Source organism: Osmerus mordax, chromosome 10, assembly GCF_038355195.1.
Source record: "Osmerus mordax isolate fOsmMor3 chromosome 10, fOsmMor3.pri, whole genome shotgun sequence".
NCBI classification, from domain to species: Eukaryota; Metazoa; Chordata; class Actinopteri; order Osmeriformes; family Osmeridae; genus Osmerus; species Osmerus mordax.
The window spans coordinates 10,164,396-10,174,221 of NC_090059.1; the positions used below are offsets into that span (position 1 = coordinate 10,164,396).

At 41.4% G+C, this 9,826-nt stretch overlaps 3 protein-coding genes across 3 annotated transcripts; 1 reads left to right on the top strand and 2 right to left on the bottom strand.

Moving 5' to 3' along the window:
- The first annotated feature begins 2,501 nt into the window (after positions 1-2,501).
- On the top strand, positions 2,502-4,148 carry LOC136950475 (hemoglobin subunit alpha-D-like). Its single transcript, XM_067244828.1, has 2 exons — positions 2,502-3,260; positions 3,717-4,148. The coding sequence occupies exons 1-2, from the start codon at positions 3,169-3,171 to the stop codon at positions 4,081-4,083; spliced, it is 459 nt and encodes a 152-aa protein (XP_067100929.1). The 5' UTR covers positions 2,502-3,168; the 3' UTR covers positions 4,084-4,148.
- A 948-nt stretch (positions 4,149-5,096) lies between these two features.
- On the bottom strand, positions 5,097-5,970 carry LOC136949989 (hemoglobin subunit beta-like). Its single transcript, XM_067244057.1, has 3 exons — positions 5,872-5,970; positions 5,497-5,719; positions 5,097-5,323 (listed from the first exon to the last, which is right to left on the bottom strand). The coding sequence occupies exons 1-3, from the start codon at positions 5,961-5,963 to the stop codon at positions 5,195-5,197; spliced, it is 444 nt and encodes a 147-aa protein (XP_067100158.1). The 5' UTR covers positions 5,964-5,970; the 3' UTR covers positions 5,097-5,194.
- A 1,256-nt stretch (positions 5,971-7,226) lies between these two features.
- On the bottom strand, positions 7,227-8,185 carry LOC136950088 (hemoglobin subunit alpha-2-like). The gene is made up of 3 exons (XM_067244187.1): positions 8,048-8,185; positions 7,659-7,866; positions 7,227-7,452 (listed from the first exon to the last, which is right to left on the bottom strand). Exons 1-3 carry the CDS (start codon positions 8,140-8,142, stop codon positions 7,324-7,326), a joined length of 432 nt encoding a protein of 143 aa, XP_067100288.1. The 5' UTR covers positions 8,143-8,185; the 3' UTR covers positions 7,227-7,323.
- Between the last annotated feature and the right edge of the window lie 1,641 nt (positions 8,186-9,826).

A 9,826-nucleotide genomic window follows, 5' to 3' on the forward strand; every position in this document is an offset into this window, starting at 1 on the left:
TCTGGCATGGCTTCAGAGGAACAGGGTCAGGGGACTGGGGCCACGACACACACACATACACACACACACTCTTACATCAATGACATGGCCTGCTGACCACAGGAGAGCTGTAAAGCATTATAAACTACCTCTAGATCTGTGTATGTGTGCTGCGTGTGCATGTGTGTGTGTGTGCTCAAGGTTACATTTCCCACCCTGCCATATGTCTCACTGTCACTTCCCTTTCTCTCCTTGTTTCCTTTCACATTTTCATCAAATTGCCAAGAAGGAAAAGCCAGAAATTAGCTTTCAAAGGATTCAACTCTAAGGCTCCCTTTAGATCCATGACTTGGCTCCAGCTTCGCTAGCATTGCCAGTCGCCTTTTGAATCAAGTCCCGTACTAATGAGGAAACAGATGTGGTGGGAGACAACCAGCAGGCTTCCTCCTTCACACGTTCACCCAGGATATCCTGTCGCCTTGCACAAGATGACGATGTTCTGCCTCAGCGAAGTCATTTATCCAGAACAGCGGCTGTGTACCCACGCTTCTGTGACCCCCCCCCCCCCCCCCCATACACCACACACACAAACATTTCACTCTCTCAACCTCCTTCACACAGACACAGATGCAGACAAAGACTCTGCAATAGCCTCCGTTGTTACCCTCGCTGTTTTGTATTCCGAGTGAGCCTACATGCAGGCCATTGCAGAAAGCCACTTTGCTTTGTGTTAGGCTTGTTACGGGACTCCACCACAGAATGCAAGCTCTCTGTCTCATGACTGCTAACAGAGATGCAGAGTGAGGTCACATTCTGACAGGGGATCTGTGGTCTTCACAGATGTTAAATCTTTTACTGTTCACTGAGGTTCTTCTGTACATGAACATACAATGTTCAGCTACTGCATCAGCTAGTTGACATGGAATGGATCATTGCTCTTACCGTCAATAAAAACCTACTTCCCTGCCATGGTCTGTTTATACGGTAGGCTGCATGGAGTTTGTGCTACAGCCACATTCATCACCTATTCTTAACATGTCAGAGGGGAATGTGTGGGTCTCTTTATGTTGTGTACAGTATGAGTAACACACTAACACACACACAAGGTGTGTTCTCAAAATGAGTCATAGCAGAAGAGGTCAATGTGTGACCTAGACAACCGTTTTGACTCACAGTGGATGAATCCAGAGTAAAAAACTGAGATGGGTGGAAATAGTGGGAAGAAAGTGAAAGAGAATTGGAAGGGGAAGGCAACGGGAACCAAAAAGAGGAGGAAGAGATTGTTAACTTGATGAGGGGAAAGATGGAGCTCTGACATCTTATTGTCCGTTACAAGGCATACTCAGTGATTAACATCATGTAGCCTACCTTACCCCACTAAAGTCATCTTAAAGTGCATCATTACCTCTGCTTCCATGGAGTAATGACTGATACTGATCTGACAAGATAAGGTTGACGAGTGGTAGAGAGGACCTCATCCGGTCATTTTAAATCAGTCAACAGAGGTCTCTTCCTTAGGAAAGGAGGAGGAAAGGGTGCATTTTTAGAGTCCCATTGAGATCTAACGTGTCGCTCCTTTGCTTTCCAACAACAAATTGTGACACCTGCTGGACAATGTTCAGAACTCCATCTAGTCAACGGATCTCTGTTACTGAAGTGTAGTGTTGGAACGGGTCTGGCGAGATAGGCCGTGTTGTGTCAGGTGTTTTCGGGTCGTCTCTGGTCTTACTAGTTTTTTTTCATGTACACCAGTCAATACAACAGCGATTGACAACCTGGTCATTTTGTTTTCATTTACTGTTGCCAAAACCCTGATCCTTCCAGAGTTTCAACGCGTGAAAAAGAAAAAATGAAACAAATGACTAATCATGGAGGCGATTACATAGCTACAGTAGCAAGTGTACATTTGTATGGTAGCCTACTTGTTCCAAACTTGTTCTGCGTCTGTGGTTGGTTCAAACGGGGAATTGAGTGGTACTAGTAGCAAAAGAAAGCATGACTGTGTGTGTTTGAGTCAGGCCAGTACAGTAACTTGTTAACAGATGAACTTCATTTTGCTGAGTCATGCTAAGTACATTTCTATGAACATTTCTATGACCTGGGGCCACATCACTGACAAGTTCAGTAAAGAGGCATGATCTGAGGGATGACGGAACGAGGAGGGGCTTCTCTGGCCTCACACTTCTGTCCCGACCTGACCCCCAGCGTGTGCTGCTGATAAGAGCAGCTGCAGAGGCTTTATCACTCCTGGCCCACAGACCCTCAGACACACCCTGATCTCCTGGCCCACAGCCCCCCAGACACACCCTGCCCTGATCTCCTCACCCACCCTTCCTTCCCCTCTGTCCCCCCTTCTCTTTCTCAGCCTGTCAGCTCTTCACTCTCCCTGGTCTACACAACACCAGTGGACACATACATACACACACACACACAAAAACAAATGGCAACCTAGTCAACACATTTGTGTTTGTATACATTCAATGTTAAACATTATTGCTGTATCAATAGAGTTGAGAAGAACATGTTAGATTGCAGTTTAACAGTAAATACAGACAAGATACTGAAGGGGGCATCACTATGGAAACCTCTGTTCTTCTGCTTCCTTGTTCACTGTTTGTGTAATCCCTTTATTTACACTGTGTTGAATACCTATTAAAATGTATGCCGTCCGCCAAAGTATGGAAGACGCTAATTCGGTGCAACGAAAATACACAGGGAAGAGGTAGGCTACATAGGCTGTTTAAGAATGCACCATTAATCTCCCGTGTCACAGAGAACGCACATTTAAACAAATAATTATTCATCGGATCAACACTATAGGGAAGGTCATAGTATGATGCACACGCACAGCAGAGGACGGCTGTTTATGTGCGCAACTTATTGTGCGCAACCTACCCACTAACGTGCGTGGTTTCTGGGAAACATGGTTTCTGCGATAACGTTGACGAAGGAAACATCCAGAAGAGAAGAGCACCGACGCTGCAAGAAGTCAGACTTTTATCGATTAAGACCATAGACAATATTGTATTTACATTTTTATACGGAATCTGTAGTGGCGTTAGTAGTTTTGAAGCTAATATGGTTGACTAACACTTTCTACAAAACTGTACCGTGCGCCCTGAAGATCTGTAAGCAAGTTAAATGCCGTCTGGATACGAGCACATTTAAATAACTTTGGGATAGCTTGCAATGCTCTCAAAGTACGAGAAAGAGTTGATAAGTGAGATATGGGAAAAACTGACTCCTGTGGCATCTGAGATTGGAGCAGACGCTCTCTTCAGGTAGGTTAGGCCATTGATAATGTCACTATATAGCCCGAATGTATTCAAAGCTCTGAAGCAACGTTTTTGCTGAAATACCTTTTAATGTATGCAGTAGCCTATAAAATGGCCCGCAAATAGCTGTGTCGCTGTAACAGTCAGAACTATTAAAAATAAAACCATTTTATTTGGACTACATAGAATAGAATTCTAAATGCAACACGTGTTAAAGTGGAGGTCCTATCATTGGAGTTTAGAGTCCTCTTTATTGCCAAATTGTTAAAGTCCCAAAATATTCAACAGTTTGTAATCAGTAACCATCGTTGGAAGACAGAAGATCCAGGAAGTGTCTCAAAAGGAATTCGGAGAATATATGATAAGAAACCATGGATAGCAGATTACATGTCAATGTGGAAAGTAAAATTCACCAAGTTTAAGGAATCCATTTAACTTTTTATCCTTCGCTGTTGCCTCCAGGATGTTCACGACTTTCCCCGGCAGTAAGACTTACTTCGCGCACCTGAATATCAATCATCGGTCCCCACACCTGCTGTCCCACGGGAAAGATATAGTGCTGGCCATAGCAGAGGGAGCGCGAGACATCAGCTCGCTAACTGTTACCTTGGCACCTCTTCAGACCCTTCATGCATACCAACTTCGAATTGACCCAATCAATTTTAAGGTTGTCTTTCAATCATATTTATTTTTTATCTATCTCATTATGGAATTGGCTGTCAAATACGAGATTTCACAGAATGGTATATATGTTTGTCTTATTACTATTACTTATTACTCTTTTTACAAAGAGTATCCCGATTTCTTTGTTGTTGAAAAAAGGATATAGTATTATAAACGCATACAAAATATATTCGATGCATTGTTATCCAAAAAAAAATTGTGTTACTAATCATAGTTCTCTGCCGACAGCTTCTTTCTCACTGTATCCTCGTGACTCTGGCGTGTCACTTGAGGGGAAACTTCACATCAGTGGCACACGCGGCCATGGACAAGTACCTCTCGGCCTTAGCAGCTGTGCTTTCTGAGAAATACAGATAAAGGCACCAGCATATGACATGCGTGTTCTATTAAATTATTTGTGTAATATGTATTTACTGAATATGTATTCATTAACTTTTTTTCTTTGCCTAATAAACTTTTAACACAAAATGTCAGTACAATTTGATTATTGATCACTGCTATGGGATTATGCCAAGACAAAATCTATAGAGCCCGAACCTGTATACAGTACACAATCTATTGATTTATTCGTATTCTGAAGTCACAAACCACATCATCCCAAAACTACAGGACAAGTCATTTATGTTTCATTACTGTAATAGTTGATTATTCTAAAGACTGATTTCGGCACACAGAATGGCTGAGATGTAAGTGACAAGTATTACGTGGGCAACACAAGCGTTCATTGCCGCGTGAGCATAACCTGGCGCTCTCCATGGTTCTGAAACAGTCAGTAGTGTCACACATGATCCATCCTGTATTGCACGATTTTCTTACCCGGAAGTAAAGGACCCATTTCGTTACCACACATTGTAAATTGTACAAATAAACACTATTTTACTTATTTGTGGTCAAGACGTAGTCTACAAGAAGGGGCCTTTTACTTCTGGGTAAGAAGTGCAGGGTAGGATGGCTCATGGCATTGACAAGTAGGCCTAGGCCTCAACAAAACATCCCAATTGAGGCCTGTCGGGGGGTGACTACTCAATTGGAAACGTATTATTATATGTCAGTCCACCATTGGTTGAATAAAAATCAGAGATGTACACAGGGGATTGTGCATAAGCATTTATCTTCACAGACAGCGAGCACCAATAAAGTCACGAAAAACATTTTTCTTTTGTTTTAAACGTCGTTTATTTTAAAATGCCTTTTCGTCAGCATCGGGGTCTAGATAGATAGAGATCTACCCACCGGTGCTGGGCGAGGAGAGGTATTTAATGGTACTGCCTGCCTAGGGCAGACACCACCACAGACAGAAATTTGGCAAAGGCAGCCTGCATGTCGGGGGAAAATTCGTAGCCCATCCGCCCAGCGATAACAACAACCAGGCAATCAGCCAACAGCTAGAACAAAAGATGGATCAAAAGATATGTCAGTCATAATGCAGATGGATGTAATTTATGGGCTGGAACGTAAAACTGCCCATTACAAGTCATGCAGTAGGCTACATGAGCAAGACTAAATTTGCATCTATAGTATTTGATTCTATTCTATTTCAGATTTCTGAACGGCTCACCCTGAAGTTGTCTGGGTCAACGTGCAGTTTCTCAGAGTGCAGCTCACTTAAGGGGGCATAAGTGTTCTTGATGTCATCCATGTTATTCAACGCGCGGTCCAGACCGCGCAGCACCGTGATACCGTGAGCAGCAATCATCGGGTTACACATGATGGCCTCCGCATTGTAAAGGTTACCAAACCCCCCGAAATAACGCTGAGTCCAGGGATACACGATTAGACACCTAAACAGGGAAGGGAATCATCATTTAAAACATTGACATGCACGTGCACACAGATAATCGGTCAGACATATTTCTCAAAGGTCAGATTTGGCTGGTGAGATGGTGTGGGAAATCAAGCTCTGGTTAGACAAGGCAGCCCTGCGTGTACCTACCTAGACAGAGCCTCTGGCCCGACGGACTCGTAGTCGAGCTTGGAGAAGATTGTGCTGATGGCAGCGCGCTCGTCGTCTGTCCACTCGACCATTTTGACAGGTTATTCTGTTTCTTGAGCTTTACAGGAAACTGTGTCGGTTGTACATCTGTCTTGGGTTTTTATGAAGTAAAGACGCTCCGCCTCTGTCCAGGAGAATACATCTGGTTGGCTGGCTGACTCCAGGTGTGCCGGCAGAGAACTGATGTTGATGCTGAAGATGATATCCTGAACGTGTGCAGCGATTAGATAACACCTTGTTCCTAGGTCTATAGCACAATAACAATGATTTAGTTACTGTATCGGGTCTATTGAATTATATAATAACTTTTAGTGAAGTTTTATGTAGTTATAAGCCCTATTATAATAGATGAATGGTTATATTTAAATTATGGTATACTAATTGGCCATTAAAAGCATATAGTAAAGATACCTAATTGTTAGACGTTATACATATGAATGTTTTATCTTCTGAATTAAGGCATCAACTTACTTTAACTGGTTTGTGTATTACTCTCTTGAGGAAAGCAGACGTGTACATCTAATAATTAACATTCGTTACTTTGTTATTAATATAATAACAAATGTACAACTTTATAACTTTTAATACCTAGCATCGAGTTCTGAATAATAACTTTTATTTATGTATAGGTCGGTAAATATAGATTAAATCGTCTAATATTTATCAACAACATTAACAACTTTGTTTTATTATCAACATAAGTTTTTTTCCAGAGCATTAGTTTAAAAGCTAATGATGTTGAGTTGGATACTTGGTATTTATTTAAAAAAAATACAATAATTCGTTTCTTTGTGCATTATTTTTGGCACAATCTTGAAAAATAATCAACGTCATAAAACGTCTTTTATCTCATTAGTGATGTATTTTAAAATACATTTGTGATTTAATTCGGCAAACTTAAAGAAGACTATCTTCTATCTTTAACATTTAATTAAATGTAAGTTTATGGTCTTTATCTTAAAAGGTCTATTTTGCACTCAGCTGCTTTCTGTATACATATTAAAATTAAAAATCTGTAAACCGTCTCTTCCATCAAGTGGACTCCTTATGATCGGCCTACTAGTTATAAGTGGTTTGAACTCAAAAATTATTTGTGCTGTCCATAACCTTACAAGCATTTGTCAAAATCGTGAATTTGGTGACAAATGAGGCTACATGTAAATGTAATTTTAAATTGTCAAACTATATTAACACACCAACATGAAGTCACAAACCTTCATGTTACCTCACCCCCGTGTAGCTTATACGCAACTATTACCGTTTTAAGGTTTTAAAAATCACAAAAAAAACGTAAATTGTAATTGCACCATTTTTATTTCTCAATGAAGAACATTAATTTCAAACACGAGAGACCAATCTGGCCGGTGCGCCGTGCCGAACGGTGCCTGTCCTTTAGCGGTATTTCTCAGCCAGGGCCAGGGATAGGAGGGCCATAAACTTGTCCACAGCGACGTGGACTTGGGGGGTGAAGTCTTCGGGGAACAGCATGGCCAGCACCACAAGGATGCAGTGGGACAGGATCTAAGGACGGAGACAGAGAGGTATGACTTGGCTGGTAAGTTATACATATAGCGACATAAACATTCATTTTGTATAACAGAAAGTGACCTGTTTTCCAATAGTAGGCAGATCCTACGTATCATGTTATGTTTACACAGTAGATGGTTTTAGTGTTAAGTCAAGTAACACTTTGTGCTTGTTCTTTTGCTGTCATATAGGCCTATTACCTTGAAGTTGACAGGGTCAATCCTGAGCATGAAGGCGTGCAGCTCGCTAAGGGTCAGGAGACCACCGACAATATCGTCGATTTTGCTCACGGCCTCGTAGACGCCACCCATGACGGTGATTCCATGCTTCCTGACTGGGGGAGACCCAGGGCTCAAGTCCTTCCAGTGGGCGAAGTATGACTTGGTCTGAGGGTAGACCACCAGCATCCTTGGCGGGGAACCAGAGAAAGAGCAGTGAGCACGATCAATATGATCAAGTCTATCTTCCTCAATAAAAGGCTATGTTGTGTGCATGGCTACTGAATACAGAATAAAACTTAATTCATGCTGCTTTTGAAACTTTAACTTTTGAAAGAATTTGAGCCCATGCATGAAACTAATGGACTTACCTGGAGAGAGACTCAGTTCCGACCTCCTCGGACCTGCTGGACACCTTTGTGAAGAAGTCCTTGATTATAGTTTTCTCCTTGGCTGACAGGCTCATTTTGTCTGACTTCAGTACCACACAAGCTGTTCAAGAAGTGAACGATGCTTTGGAAGGGACTGGGGTTCTACAGAACCTGAGGCCTCCTTTATGTAGCAGGTCCATCCTGCTCCTCCTCCACTGGTCTGTTATTGGCTCAGGAGATAAAGTGAGTAAAATGTTGGTGAAAAAGAGAAAGAAAGGGGGGGGGGGGGGGGGGGTGCATCAGTTCTTTGAAACTTGGGTGTCGTACCTCTTATCACGTGTCTAAAAATGGAACATCTGATCCACCTCGCAGAGTTCAGATATAGATCATATCATCAAGAGATAATGGGACGAGAATTAGACCATAATGGTATTAAGTGCTATATTGGACGATCTCGTGTGTTACGATCGAAACAGGTTTTTGATGGCGATTTTTGCTGCACAGCAAATTTTTTATGATGATGAGAGTGGACATATATTACAGTAACACTACGAGCACTCCTACCCTTAAATTAACACTTTGGAATTCAATGTGAGATAGTAAAAAGGGGAGGGGAATGGCATTGCCTATATCTGAAAGCTAAAAATAGAACTGACACTCTCTTCAAAAGTGTACTTTTAAAATATATTTAGCTACATAGAGTTATTAAACATTATTTTCAAACAACTCTTATTAGTGACACTTTGGAATTCTATTAATTTAAGCCTTTACCTTTTTATATCAAAGAAATTCTCATAATTAAGCTCAATAATTGTTTTCCTTTTTCGAAATGTGAGTTTGATGTAGGCCTAACTGTAATATGTTTGAATAAGTCTGATGGTATCTCAGCCCCCTCTGACATAATGTGTTTGTTATAAATTCCCTGATTTGACCTAACTTAGTTAAAAGTGTATCAATCCGTTTGAAGTAGACTATTGTTTAAATTATGGCAAGTCGACTGTAGATTTGGGTGTAGGTCTTGTGCCTGTGTGGTGAAAGATAACCGTAGTTTGTCATTCTTATCTCAGTGTCTAAAACTATATATAGGCTCATGTCACAGCTGGTTGTGGAGACTGTATGGATGTGTGGGAAGATGATCCAGCTTCTGCGTTTCTGAGCAGTATAGGCTGTACTCGTTTGCGTTTTTGTTAAATAGGCCTATAAATATAAATAATAAACGTATTATTCAATTATTGTTTTGTTCTATACGCAACAAATCATATTTTGTTCAACATCAACTCTGAAATGACAATCCTGCATACATTTGCTTTATCAAATGTGTTTGACTATAGGCCAATACTAATCATAAACATCTCAGACCGTTCCTGATTGCGGCCACTCTCAAAGGTGCAGTTTACACCAGGCGTGCAGCGGCGCGTTTCAGGATCTCAGACTCGGGTCTCCGCTCTGCTTCGCGAGAGATAGATTAGGTAACTTTTTTATTTTTGACGAACGTCGCGTCCATATGGAAGCCCATTTCCGCTAGTAAAAAAAACCAAAAGATGACAAATTAAGTCATAATTATGAGATACTAACTCGAAATTATGAGATACGTAAGTCATAATTATTTACATTTAGTCATTTAGCAGACGCTCTTATCCAGAGCGACTTACAGTAAGTACAGGGACATTCTCCCCGAGGCAAGTAGGGTGAAGTGCTTTGCCCAAGGACAGAACGTCATTTGGCACAGCCGGGAATCGAACTGGCAACCTTCAGATTACTAGCCCGCTTCCCTAACCG